Below are 15028 nucleotides of genomic sequence, written 5' to 3'. Positions count from 1 at the left end.
CTTAGTCTTATGCTGTTTCCTTTGTATGTGGTGAATTGCTTTTCTCTTGCTGCTTTCAGAACTTGCTCCTTGTCTTCTATGTTTGACAGTGTGATCAGTATATGTCTCGGAGTGGGTTTTTTTGGATTTATTCTATTTGGGGTTCGCTGAGCATTTATGATTTGTGTATTTATGTTGTTTAGAAGATTTGGGAAGTTTTCCCCAACAGTTTCTTTGAATACTCTTCCTAGACCTTTACCCTTTTCTTCCCCTTCTGGGACACCAATGAGTCTTATATTCGGACGTTTCATATTATCTATCATATCCCTGAGGTCCATTTCGAGTTTTTCAATTTTTTTCCCCATTCTTTCTTTTATGCTTTCATTTTCCATTCTGTCATCTTCCAGGTCACTGATTCGTTGTTCAACTTCCTCTAGTCTTGTACTATGAGTGTCCAGAATCTTTTTAATTTGGTCAACAGTTTCTTTAATTTCCATAAGATCATCCATTTTTGTATTTAGTCTTGCAATGTCTTCTTTATGCTCTTCTAGGGTCTTCTTGATTTCCTTCATATCCCGTACTATGGTCTCATTGTTCATCTTTAGTTCTTTGAGTAGCTGCTCTAGGTGCTGTGTCTCTTCTGGTCTTTTGATTTGGGTGCTTGGGCTTGGGTTATCCATATCGTCTGGTTTTTTCATATGCTTTATAATTTTCTGTTGTTTTTGGCCTCGTGGCATTTGCTGAACTTTATAGGGTTCTTTTAGGGTTTGTAGACCAGTTGAAGTCCTTATCTCTAATTTATCAGATCTACAGCTTCGTGGAGTACACTTTCTCTAACTAACCAGCAGGTGGCGTCCACGAGCCACCTGTTCTCCACAAGCCAGATCTCCCCTGCTTAGCCTTTTTGGTGATTGGGGGAGTGAGTCTTGTGGGGCCCAATTGGTGTACCAAGCTTGCGTGTGTAGTTGGTGTTGCCTGCCCTGTATGTGGGGCGTGTTTCTGGGCAGTCGGGGAGGGGGGGTGGCCCTAACAATCAAATCTCCCTGATGATCCTAGAGTTTTAAAGCTGCTGCAATAGTCTAATCCTTCAGTTCAGTCCTGCCACAGTTTGTCTCTGGCACTGACCCACAAGTCTTTGGTATTGGCGTATGGCTCCTGAGACTTGCAAGTGGGCCCCTCTTCCAGGCTGTGCACCCCGGGTCCTCTGTTGAGGGATGACTGTGCTATGTCACAGGTGAGTGCCGTCCCCCCAGGGCAGTTCTGGGCTGCTGGGCTGTGTTGGGAGGCTCCCAGTCTGCTCAAATGATGGCTGAATGGGGCTCTGTTAATTCACACTGCTCCCCCTTCCCAGCTCTGGGACATTCAGCTGAGGTTGCAGGGAAGGCTAATGTCCACGCCCAGTTTTGTGGTGTGTGCCTGTTATTTGAAGCACTTCCGTCACACTGGGTTGTCTGGGGCAGCTCTGGGCTATGGGGCTGGCGATGGGCAGGAGTGTTTCCTGTCCACGAGGATGATGGCTGTGAGCGGACACCCCCCTTTTCTTGGGAAGTTGTGTTGTTTAGTGAATTTTCTCAGCCACTGGATTATTGCCTTTTGTCTCAGAGCTGTCTTAGTTCTGCTCTTGACTTGACGTGCCCAAATTTCAATTCTTTGAAGCTTTCTGTATTGAGCTTCTTAGAGTAATTGTTTTAGAAAAAGCAAAAAGGATTTAAAAAAAAAAAAAAAAAAAAAAACGGCCCTCCTCAGAGATCTAATGGGTTATTGAAATGCTAAATAGACAAAGCAACCAGGGCCATTAAGGAAAGGTGCACAGGGCAGAGAGATCAGCTTTGCTTCGGGATTTGCATATGCGCCTCAAGGCCTGATCTCCGCCCTTCCCCTTTCTGTGTTCACCAGAACTCCAAAAATCCTCTGGTTTTATTTTGGAGTTTTTCGTGTTGTTTTTTTTCTATGCCTGTCTCCTCTCTGCTGGGCTGGCTGCTCTCAGAGTCTCTGGTGTCTAGTCTCAGTCTATCTATGGTTGGAGTTTGAATCAGTAGAATGAGTTTCCGATAAGAGCAGCCACTGCAATTCTCCCTTCTCCTTCCCGGAGCTGACAGCCCCTCCTCCCCCGGGACTGAGCCTGGCAGGGAGGGGCGCGGGTCCCCTGGCCGCAAAAACTTACAGATTTCGCTGATCTCAGCAGTTCCACGTTTTCATGAGTGTTGTATGAAGTATGCCCAAAGACAGACTGCTCTGTGGTGTCCAGTCCACGCAGTTCCTGGCTTTTTACCTACTTTCCTGGAGGAGTAACTAAAACATACAGCTCACCAGTCTGCCATCTTGCCCCGCCTCTCAGCCATGATGTTTTGACATTTAGAATGATCAGAGTGTCTTTCTGAAGTGAGAGGAGTCCCAAGAACTGTTTGCACACAGACTTTTTATATTAAACAATGACTTCTAATAAATGTAGTGTATCAGTTACTTATTGCTGTGTAACAAACCACCCCAAAACTTAAAGTCTTAATATAATAAATCATTTACCTTGCTAAAATTCTGCAGTTTGGGCAGAGTTTGGTAGAGATAGCTCCTCTTTGCTCTATGGAGTATCAGCTGGGGTGACTCGGGTTCGAGGATCCGCTTTCATGATGGCTCACTCACCGGGCCAGCAAGTTGGTGCTGACTTTCAGCTGGGTTATGAGCCAGGGTTATGGACCAGCACTCTCAGTTCTTCTTTCTGTAGGCCTCTCCACAAGATGCTTGGGTTTCCTCACAGTATATAGTGGCTGATATCCAAGAATAAACATTATGTGTTACAATAGTTTTTGCTTACTTGTTTATTGAATGCATGAAGGAATCTCAGGTTGTTTTCTTGTTCATACTGGCTCACTTGACAAACTGCTACTGTAAAGTCTGAGAACTGATATTTAGAGGATTTCTTTATCTTGATCTGTTTTTCACTCCACCACATTCCTGTTTCTAGTAAATTATGCTCGGTTACTCCTGGCCTGCAAAAATCATCAGATGGGAACCATTCAACAAATAGAGAAAAAAAACTTATTTAAGATTTGAGAAGTCCCTTGAGAACTCCCCATCTTTTCCTCCTTTAGCCTCAATTGCAAAGCAAATTAAGATAATTTCCTGTTCCTGGATCTGGAGACAGTGTAATAAATGAGTTTGCTACCTGCCATTCTTGAGTTGTGGGATAGTTTCCCTAAAATGAAGATATAGATTGATCTTTTGTCAAGAGGCAGTGTGGTGCCTAAAATTCATTCATTCATTATTTTTTTTTTTTTTTAAAAGTAATGCCTACTAGAAGTCAGGTGTAGCCCTAGAATAAAACAAATATTCCTGTACTCCTTAGCTTACATTCTAGTGAGGACAGATAATAAACATAATAAATAAGTAAAATGATACAGTTTTAAATTCTTTGAACATAGGAATAAAGTACAGTAGGGTAAATGGTTTTAGAAGTGTGAGGGTGGTTGCTGGAGCTACAGTTTTAAATAGAGTTATCATGTAAGGCCGATATTTGAATCAAGGCTTAAAGGAGGTGAGAGGGTTAGTCATATGGCTATGGGTTTGGGGGGCAGGGATTCCTGGCAAAGGGAACAGAAAATGCAAAGGCCCTACGGTGGAAGTATGTTTTGTGTTTACAAGGAAAAGCAAGATCAGTGTGACTAGAGTTAAGGTTATTCTGTTATACCCATAGCATTGAATGATACTGTTTGGATCCTAATTTTTGACCATTACCAATTCCCTTATCCGGAGAGAGAGTAGTAGGAGATGATGTCAGAGAGGTAAGATGCAGGGAGCAGTGAAATGAAGTAAGGCTTTGTTCAGTTTAAGGAGTTGGGCTTTTACCATGATAGAAATGGGAAGCTGTTCAAGTTTGCTAATGCTGCAGGAATGCAAAACACCAGGAATGGATTGGCTTTTATAAAAGGGGGTTTATTTGGTTACACAGTTACAGTCTTAAGGCCATAAAGTGTCCAAGGTAGTGCATCAACAATCTGGTACCTTCACTGAAGAATGGCCAATGGTGTCCGGAAAACCTGTTAGCTGGGAAGGCACATGGCTGGCATCTGCTCCAAAGTTCTGGTTTCAAAATGGCTTTCTCCCAGGACATTCCTCTCTAGGTCACAGCTCCTCATCAAAATGTCACTCTCAGTTGCACTTGGGGCATTTTTTCTCTCTTAGCTTCTCTGGAGCAAGAGTCTGCATTCAATGGCCGTCTTCAAACTGTCTCGTCTGCAGCTCCCGTGCTTTCTTCAAAGTGTCCCTCTTGGCTGTAGCGCCTCTTCAAAACGTCACTCACAGCTGCACTGCATTCCCTCTGCCCGTAGGCTCATTTATATAGCTCCACCAATCAAGGCCCACCCTGAATGGGTGGGGCCATGCCTCCATGGAAATATCTCATCAGAGTTATCACCTACAGTTGGGTGGGGCACATTTCCATGCAAACAACCTAATCCAAACGTTCTAACTTAATCCCCACTAATATGTCTGCCCCACAAGATTGCATCAAAGAATATGGCTTTCTCTAGAGGACATAATACATTCAAACCAGCACAGAAGCCATCCTGAAGATTTTGAGCAGAAAGGTGATATAAGTGACATAATAATCTGACTTAGATTTTAAAAAGATAACTCTTTTTGCTATGTTGAGAATAATCCTGAACCTGGTAGGCAGGAAAACAAACTGTGCTACCAACTGTTCTTTGTCATCTTTGGGATGCATAACACTTTTTGATTTATAAAGCACATTCACATCTGCCATCTCATTTGAATCTCAGAAAAATCCTTTGAATTATTTGTTATTTTTCCTATTTTACATGTGAGAAATCAGAAGTTCGGAGAAGTTAGCCATCTTTCCCAGGGCTACACAGAGTATCAGAGTCATACCTTAAACAAAATCTCCTGATTCCAAATTTTATGCTTTTCCCACTAATCCCACATTATTACCTGAACGTTTCCATGTTCCTTTCAGCTTAAAGTGATTTCAGTTTTCATGGGTATTTTCAGAGTGACACAGCAACATGTGGTGTTTGAGAAACAGTATGATTCTTGCCTGTTGAAATGGCTTGTATTTAAAATTGGCCTACACGTACCATAAGAAGACAGATTTGCAAGGAGTAGAACAGACTTGGAGATGTGCCATTTTTTATTCAGCTGCTTGTATGAAAATTGGGTATTTGAAATCACATCTTAAGGATTAAGTGGCTTGATAATAATCTAAAACAGTTGTTGGCTTTTAGAATTTCATAAATGAAAAAGTAAAGTAACAATTCTAGTGATAATTTTTCCAGACTTTTGGGGAAATTGAAATCACTTGTGTTTTATTAATCCCTGCTTTTCAGGTCCATTGGTCCATAACATGAGCAACGTTTGTTGGTGTAATGATTATTTTGTGGCTTAAAGCTATTGTCACTCTTTTAGAGTAGCATGTTTCTGATCATAGAGACCTATTTTCTTAATATTTATTAGTTTATTTAAAAATACTGAATAGAAGTTGATTTAAGCCAATTATAAAAGAGTTCTGTGAGATTGCTTTATTAGTATTATGAAATATAAATGGTCACTGAATGTATCATCAATCAAATAAAACTTACTATGACTGTGAGTCATCTCTTGGGGCTTTAGGAAATTAAATTTTTCCAAAATTAACCAGAAGGGATATTGAAAGATGCAAAATCACTCATGCCAAGAATCTAAAAGTTCATATCAACAGAAATTTTCTCATACCCTCTTGTACATTTGGCTGTTGAAAGGACTGTCAGATTCCTCTTTTAATGTTTGTGGTGTCACGATTTCTCTAAGACAATCTTGAATTCTGGCAGTGAAATAAAGCTCTTTCATGCCTTTCAAAAATTAAAAAAAAAATGGGAAATATATAAATCTACAGTTATTCAGATGGTTAAAATTAGTTTCTATAGGTCATTTAGAGGGTTTACACATTCATAGTTTATTTTGTTTTGTTTTTTTTTGTTTTTGTTTTTTTGCACTGAATTGGAAATAGTCTCTGTAATTTAGCTTGAGAATTTTCATTTTAAGACTTCTTTTTTTTTAATAATCTATAGAGAACAGAGGCCAAACAACTTTGACCCAAACAAACAAATGAAAAACTTTTAAAGAGTCCTTATAACATTTCTTTTTATATTACATTTTCAAAATGCTTTATGGGTCAAGGGGTAGATAATAAAATTAAGATTCATAGACTGTTTGGATCCTAATTTTTGACCATCACCAATTCCCTTGTCCAGAAAGCTTTTTTTACTGTATAATAGAAGTGCTGTGAAGATCATTTCTGTGAAGTTCATTGAATGAGGTCTGAGCCCTTTGGCTAAAACAGGGTAAAAGTTACTAAAGTAGCTATGCCTAAGGGTTTGTTGTCATTACACTATGATAATCATTCCCTGGACTGTGGGAAAACAGACCAACAGAATCCCTTTTCTTTTAGATCAGAGAGCCCTTAACTGCCCTGTTTCATCACTCTTAGGCTCCTTCTCTACTTCATCTCTAAATAGAAACTGACATCCATTCTTTTGTGCTTCCCCAGGGAGATTCTTTTCATGCTGAATTTCACAAAGATTATGACTGGTATAAATTACATGCGTGGCATTATAAAATAAAGCACACACACAAACACACACAATCTTCTTAAAAAACCAAGTTTCAAAAGACACGATTAATGATTTGTAAGTGTTAAAGAACAATTTCAGCATTTGCTTAATATATTTTTTTTTGTTTGTTTATTTGTTGCAAGTGCCCATCAAGAGGACATGCATTGATGAATTAAACAGTAGGGAAGATGGGGAAAATGAAGTAAATAGGAAATTTTACATGCAAATAAAAATAAAGGCATTTTAAAAATATTTTTGTTAGCTTTATTTGATAGCATACTTTCTGAAATTATGAAAGGCTAAATGAATTAGGCTGTTGAAATAGAAGCTATTTCCTATTTGTTTTGAAGCATTCCCTCATTGAAAATAATCAGTTTACGGCATTTGGGAGGACTTCTTATTTCAGTGATTATCTGAGTTTTAAATGTGAAAACATCAGTTTGCAGCATCAGCAGGACCTCCTTTTCAGTTATATCTGAGTTTATAATGTGTTTATATGTATGTTGTATTTATTTCTTACTTTATATACAAATACAACATGATTATAGGGTTTTTAAAGCACATATAACATTGCCTTCATTTAAACAGCTTATTGATAAGGTGCTTTTTTAAAATATTAATTCATTTTTATTGAGATACATTCACATACCATACAGACATACAAAACAAAGCGTACATTCAATTGTTTACAGTACCGTTATATAGTTGTGCATTCATCACCAAAATTAATTTTTGACATTTTCATTACCACGCACACAAAAATAATAATAAAAATTAAAGTGAAAAAACGATTAAAGTAAAAAAGAACACTGGTTGCCTTTTTTTGCGCCCCCCCCCCCCCATTTTTCTACTTATCCATTCATAAACTGGACAAAGGGAGTGTGGTCCATATGTCTTTCCCAGTCACATTGTCTCCCCTCATAAGCTACATTTTTATACAATCGTCTACAAGATTCATGGGTTCTGGGTTGTAGTTTGACAGTTTCAGGTATTTACTGCTAGCTATTCCAATTCATTAGAACCTAAAAAGGGTTGTCTATATTGCGTGTAAGAGTGCCCACCAGAGTGACCTCTTGGCTCCTTTTGGAATCTCTCTGCCACTGAAGCTTATTTCATTTCAGTAAGGTGCTTTTATACTTAGAAAAATTATTCTAATTTCTTTTTGTTTGTACAAGGTTCCAAGCTTGGCAGTTGACTACATCAATACACTGTTTTGACTTGTTTCTTATGCCTAATGTTCTTGCTGTGTGCATGGACCTACAAAGGAATTCTGATTTCAGAGCTACATGGAGCATGTATGTGTGTGTAACTTAATGCTCCACATTTTTTATTTTCAGCATGTTGGAACAGGATTCCAGGAGAGTGAATCCTGGTATGAACCCTACTAACCAAAGGAGGCATCTTCTGGAATTTTCTGCTAAAGAGATACAAGACACATCAGATGGTATCGTCCGAAAAAACAGCTACAGGTTAGATGGCATGTATCTGTTTGTCTAATTGATTTACTGAAACTGAAATATAGAATTGCATGGTATAACTTTACATCTAAATCTTGCATACAAAGTTTTGATTAGTAGAGCAGACAAGTTATTGAGACCAGTTAATACATTTTACTTTTAAGTTCAGTTCTAAGAATACATTTACTTTGAAACCTTTTCCAGTTTTGTTTCAGTTTGTGTACATTAATATATGTATTGAAACACACAGAATATATACACACTATATTGTATATAATGTACTTCAATATAGTTTTATTTATCCTTTGTGCATATAATATATCTAATATTTGTTATTGTATCCATATGTGGATGGATATGATATGTTGGAATGATATGGTTGATACTGTTTGTGGCCATTAGGTAAAATCATTTATACTTATTTATTGTGGTCTTTGCTGATTCTCCCTCCCTTGTTGCAATTTAATACTGACTTGGTAAATTTCCATATTGCTTGTTAATAGCAAAAGACTTATAATGGTACAACAATGCAATTTCTGTATTCTGTGAACTAGAAGAAAGTTATAGAGGACATTTTTAGAGGCTTATACTTTTTGATTAACATTTCCCTGTGTTATTTGGAATTTTTATTAGAGCCAAATGGAGCCAGGTCCTTGACTAGCAAGGCAAAAGCGGCGGTGGGGGGGGGGGAGGGGGTCACAGTGTGGCAACCATGGCATGGTATAATGCTTGAAAATCATTAAAGATTTGTTTACTGTTAATTCTCTAAGGTTATTCTGTTATACCCATTCCATGTCCTGCAGGCTTATCTCCATCTAGTCTTCCCAGAAAAAATGCTAGTATTTATTTTTTTTTCAGGAATTCTGCAATGTACAAAGTAGTATGCTAGGTGCTGTACAGGAGGCAAAGAATTATGTGGCAGTAACTGTAATACAAAGTAGAATGTGATAGATGCCATCTGTTGGAAAGCATTTGTTCCAGTTTGCTAAGGTTGCCGTTTTGCAAAACACCAGAAATGGATTGGCTTTTATAAAGGGGGTTTATTTGGTTACAAAATTAGTCTTAAGGCCATAAAGTGTCCAAGGTAAGGCATCAACAACGGGGTACCTTCACTGAAGGATGGCCATTGGCAACTGTTAGCTGGGAAGGCACGTGGCTGGCATCCACTTACACCTAAGTTGCGTTTCAAAATGGCATTCTCCAAAATGTTGTTTCAAAGTGTTGCTCTTGGGGCATTTTGTCCTCTCTTAGCTGCAACTCCTCTTCAAAATATCACTCTCAGTTGCTCTCAATTCCTTCTTTTTGTGAGCTCTTTTTGTAGGACTCCAGTGAACTAATCAAGACCTACCCTGAATGGGTGGGGCCATATTTCCATGGAAACATTCAATCAAGAGGTCACACCCTAATCAAAGGTGTCACTAACAGTTGGGTGGGTCACATCTCCATGGAAACACTCAATCAGGAGATTCCATCCTAACCAACACTAATACATATGCCCCCACCAGATTGCTTTAAAGAACATGGCTTTTTCTGGGGAACATAATATATACAGACCAGCGCACTGGTCTTGGTAAGAAAGGGAGAAGTTTGGCTATTTTGAAAGTATCTTGAAATACCTAAGATTATTATTGAGCAGTTTGGAAGATTTGAATAAATATGTCAGTGCATTATTTTGATGTTCTTGCTTTTATCATTTCAATACTGAATAAAAGATACCAAAAAAAAAAAAAAAAAAAGATTGTGAACCACATGAAAGTACCAAATATGAATTTGTTTTTAACTGAATTTTAGGTGGTTCATTTGTACTCAGCCATGGCCCATATATATGTATATGCATGCATGCGTATTTGTATGTATATGTGTTGGTTTATGTTGTGTTAACATATATACAAAATTAGACTCCCCATTTTAGCCACTTTCAAGTACTGAATTCAGTGATATTAATTACATTCACAATGTTGTGTACTGTCACCACCACCTATTAACAAAACTTTTCCATCATCCCAAACAGAAGCTCTGTACCCAATTAAGCATTAAAGCTCTAATCCCCACCCATCCTTACCCCCAGCTTCCTCCCTGCCCCTGGTAACCTGTGATCTACTTTCTGTCTCTATTAATTTGCATATTCTAGTTATTTCATATAAGCAAAATCATAGCAATATTTGTTCTTTTGTGTCTGGCTTATTGCACTCACGGTTCATCTGTGTTGTTTCAAGTATCAGATGTTACTTTTTACAGCTGACTAATACTGCATTGCTTGGATATATCACATTTTTTTTTATCTATCCATTTCTTTGATGGACACTTGGGTTGCTTCCAACTTTTGGCTGTTGTGAATAGTGCTGCTATGAATATTGGTGTACAAATATCTGTTCGAGTCCCTACTTTCAATTTTTTGGAATATATACTTAGAAGTAGGAGACTATATTATGTTTCTTTTTTAAAAATTTTTTATTCTAGTTACATATATACAACCTAAAAGTTCCCTTTTTAACCACATTCAAATTCATAAAAATATGGTCTGCTTCACGAATTTTTGTTTCATCCTTGTGCAGGGACCATGCTAATCTCTATATCATTCTGGTTTTAGTATATGTGGTGCCAAAGTGAGCACCGATTATGTTTCATTTTTTTAGAAGAGTTATGAGAACTGATTAAAAGATAAAAGGGGTAGATTATAATCCCCTAGTTTACAATATTCTATTTTCTTATCATTAATTAACTGCATATATATTTTTCAATCTTAGAAATGTATGGCATATAAATAAAATGATTATGTTAATTTATCAACAAAACTGTGACACTTTTGAAGATGAAAGGTAGTGCTAGTAGTTACACCAGGACATCAGGCATAAATTGGGACTGTCTTGGAAACAAGAAAGGATGGTCACCCTACATGTCAGATGTCACTCAGAACTAACGTTTATTCAGGAATTCTGATTAACTCTAGCCCCTAGCACTGTCTTATACTTTCATGATTTATTTTCTGAATTTTTTCTGTTGATAAAGAATGGTTTGCAAGCATCCTAGAATTCTGACCATCTCAGAGTTAGTGTGGGTCTTAATTATCTCCAGATTTCATGTTGGCTTAGATTCTCTCTTTCCTTTCTCCTTCAGCTCACCCAGTCCCTTTCCTGGTATTTCTCCTTTCAGGTTTTTTTCTTTTCTTTTCTTTTCTTTTCTTTTCTTTTCTTTTCTTTTCTTTTCTTTTCTTTTCCAAAGAATACTTTTGGCTGATAGAACAAAACATGTCAGTACGGACATGCAGAAATCATTCCTAGAGTTGATCACATGGAAAAAAAATCATGAATATATTTTTTGGACTTTTTTGATGGACTATAGCATTTGTATTTTTCTAAGTATGCAGACTTGATTTTTGAAATAGCACATATGTGACAGGTCTTTTTCCTGATGCTTAAGTATGGCAAGCAGCTCTCCTTATAGGCATTCAGAAGAGTGTACATTTACCCAGTAAAGGATGAATTTTTTTCTTCCCCCTTAACACTTATTTTTAGGCTTATCTTTTTGCGTGTGCTATCATTACCTGTGTACCAGCATCTCAATTTTATTCCAAACAGCTTAACCCTAATAGCCAAAATGGAAGATCAAGAAGGTTCCTGGTGGAAGTTGCAGAGAAGAATGCTGTATAAATAATCAGCTGTTTCTTTTTAACCCTTGTGTGTGGCATACATAGAAGTCTCTAACTTTTAGCTTGAAGTTAGTTTTCCCCTTTGCCAAAATTATTTTTTTGTTAAGGGAGCCAGTGATTTCATTGTCGCCAAATTCAATGGAAACTTCTTTCTTCATCTCACTTGGCCTTTCCTTAACATTTGATTGTGTGAATTACTCCCTCCTGAAACACTATCCTTTTGTATTACTACATTTTTTAGTTTTCCTCCTTCCTTGTTGGCTGCTGTTTTGCAGTCTTCTTTGTAGGCTCCTCCTGTATCCAAATCTCAAATTTTGGTACTGTGGACGTTTTTGTTTTCTTTCTGCCTGGGTGATTTTATCGGTAATTTAGCACACAAGCCATATCTCTATATCCTGATGACTTTCAGATTTATGTTTCCAGTCTAGACTTCTCTTTTGAGTCTACTGATTCGTATATCCAAAGTCTCCTTGACATCTCTCTTTTAACATATCAAACTGAATATGTCTGCAGTGGAACTGTAGGTCTCTCTCCCCTGGACCAGTTTTACTTCCAACCAATTCCCTACCATAGTCTTTCTTATTTCAGTTGCTTAACCCAGAAACCCTGATTTCTCCCTTTTGACATGTGCTGCTGATTTTCTTTCCACAAATTGTCTTGAATTGGTCTACTTCTCTCCATCTCTAATTTCCACTCTAGCCCATCTTATCATCAGCTCTTGCCTAGATTACTATAGTTTTCTCCTAACTGGTCTCTCAGCTTTCCCTCTTGCCTCATTGAATCTATTTTTGGTATAATGGCAAGGTGTAAATATAAATTGACATGTATCACTACTCTATTTAAAACACTTTTATGACTTCTCATTACATTTAGGAGCTACTTATCATCATCTTGTCTCTGCCTTTTACAACCTTATCTTGTGCCCCTTTCCACTTGCTCATGACTCTTCACCCACACTGGTCTTTAAGGTCCTTGAACCCACCCAGTTCTCATTTGCCTCTACCTGGAACTTTCTACCCGGTTTCTGCAGGGCTGGGTTTGTCTCATCCTTTCAACCTTGACTTAAATATACCATCTCTTTCCTAGACATTTAATCTAAAGTAGCTGCTGCTTTAGGCTTTCTAATTTCATCCATTTGTTTGTTTCTTTCATAGCACCTGCCACAATTTGGGTTAATTTTATGTGTTTGTCTTCTTGTATTTGGTCCATCTGCCCCATGAAGGTCTTTGAGGATAGAGACATTTCTCTTGTTTCCCGTTGGATTTCCAGCCCCTCTCACAGTGCCTGGCATACATTTGGTATTCGGTAAATACCTCATTCACATTGTTGAATGAATAAATGAAAAGTGTGAATTTAGCCATGTCCAATTTTAAAAGTGTTTACATTTTTTCCCTGAGTTTTAGCAGATCTAGTTTTCTAAATCCAGAGCATTCTATGTAAGAAATTCAAGACATCTAGATTTCTTAGAGAGAGAGGTTAAAATAGTAGACTAAGAGAACAATTAACAATAAAGTCCACAGCTTGAATTCTAGTTTTCAACTCAAGTTTTGCTCCAAACGTCACACCCTGGATATGAATTCCTATCATATAGATCAGCTTGATGCTTAACAAAATATGTCTTTTGAAGCTGTAACTGGTTAATGCCATCTTGTGTTTTATTAGTGATTCAGATTCCTTTATGATTCTAATATTTATATTCAGGTTTTCAACTCTTTCATTTTTCTCCTGCAAAGTATTTTATGCCTCCTCCACCTCCACTGCTCCCCACCACGTGCGTTTTGTTTTTCCAGTCCTTTTCTTTCTCCGGCTGAGTCAGTTTCAATTGATTGTTTTTTCTCCTCATTGTAGATCTTAGGTTCCTGTTTCTTTGCATATTTGGTAATATTTTTTTCTTTTTAATTAGAGTAGTTGTAGGCTTGCAGAAAGATCTTGCAGAAAGTACAAGATTTCCATATAGCCCCCCACCTCCCCTCCCCAACAATTTTCCCTATTTTAATATTTTGTATCAGTGTGGTACCTTTGTTACAAATGATGAAACAATATTATTATAATAATACTATTACCTGTAGTCCATAGTTTACATTAGGCCCGTATGCCTTTTTTGAGGATACTGTTCAACTTTGTTATCACAGAATTATGAATGATTACAAAACCTTAGTCCCTGGTCACATGATGCTATCTTTCCTGTCAACTAGGTGATCTTTCACCCAATTTCTCCCACTACCAGATCACTTTGTTTGTTTTAGGAGCACTGTATATGCCTTGACTGTGAGCGCAATTGAGGGCAGGAACATGTGTTATCACTGTATCCCTACTTTCTGGTACATAATAATTGCTCAATAGATGTGGCCAGATAAATATGAATTACCATGATATCTCCACAGAAAATTGGAAAATGACATTTGTGATCTATAGGATTTATTTCCCTTCTTTCTATTACATTTGCTTCTAGGAATATGTTCTATTAGCCATATTTTTATTTCCATGAATAGTTAATACTAATGATGATTTTCTTATAACAAATGTTGTCATAGGAATTTAAGATTCAAGGAAACATATTTTTTAATGTATGTTTCAGATATGATCATTCGGTTTCAAATGACAAAGCCCTGATGGTGCTAACTGAAGAACCACTACTCTATATTCCTCCACCTCCTTGTCAACCCCTAATTAACACAACAGAATCTCTCAGGTGAGTGTTGTAGATTGTTGAAGAAATCTCTAAATGGGGTTCCTGTATTTATCTTTGGAACCAAGAAAAGTATTTGTTCAGATTGGCTACATGGCTGAGAGAACTTTCTGAACTACTTTCTGGATAATCATTGGTATATCAATTGTTTTCTAACTTCCCCACCAATCTGATAGAAATTCTGATGGTTCTATTTCAGGTGCTGGTATTGTGCTGATGTAGTTAAATATGTCTTAATATTTGAAAACTACAGAGTGACAGTTATATAAAAATTCAGGCATTCCGATGGTAACATTCATAGTGAAAGGAGCATTTTCCCTCAAATTAGGAAGTTAATAATTTAAGGATATGTGATTCAGGAGATATTTTCCCATTAGGACACCCTTCTTTATGAGCGTACCTGTGAATTTTTTTCCTGTAATTTTGGACCCTATCCCTGAACCCTGCAAAATGCCTGTTTTTTTTTGGTGATAAATAGTAACCAAGTATATATAGTTAAATAAGCATAGACCCACATCTTCACAACTACTCTGAAGGTAAGCAAAATAAAGAGAAGTTATGTATGAACTAGATTTTTTTATATCCAGTTTTGGAAAACTTGAATTATGGTGCATTGATTTTTTTGTATGTGTGTGGCAGTTTAGCACCTTAT

The 15028-nt window shown here is 37.3% G+C and overlaps 1 protein-coding gene and 1 non-coding gene across 2 annotated transcripts in view; one reads left to right on the top strand and one right to left on the bottom strand.

Moving 5' to 3' along the window:
- ATF6 (activating transcription factor 6) overlaps positions 1-15028 on the top strand; it is a 311275-nt gene that overhangs the window by 129940 nt on the left and 166307 nt on the right. Inside the window, 2 exon segments of the mRNA XM_037807081.1 lie at positions 7919-8050; positions 14266-14379. Coding sequence (XP_037663009.1) covers positions 7919-8050; positions 14266-14379 — 246 coding nt within the window.
- LOC119528290 lies at positions 10549-10652 on the bottom strand. Its single transcript, XR_005215607.1, has one exon. It is a non-coding gene; the product is annotated as a U6 spliceosomal RNA (small nuclear RNA).

The sequence above is a fragment of the Choloepus didactylus genome, chromosome 2 (assembly GCF_015220235.1).
Source record: "Choloepus didactylus isolate mChoDid1 chromosome 2, mChoDid1.pri, whole genome shotgun sequence".
Lineage (NCBI taxonomy): Eukaryota > Metazoa > Chordata > Mammalia > Pilosa > Megalonychidae > Choloepus > Choloepus didactylus.
Note: the sequence above shows the minus strand (reverse complement) of the source record. Positions and strands in the feature narration are given on the sequence as shown.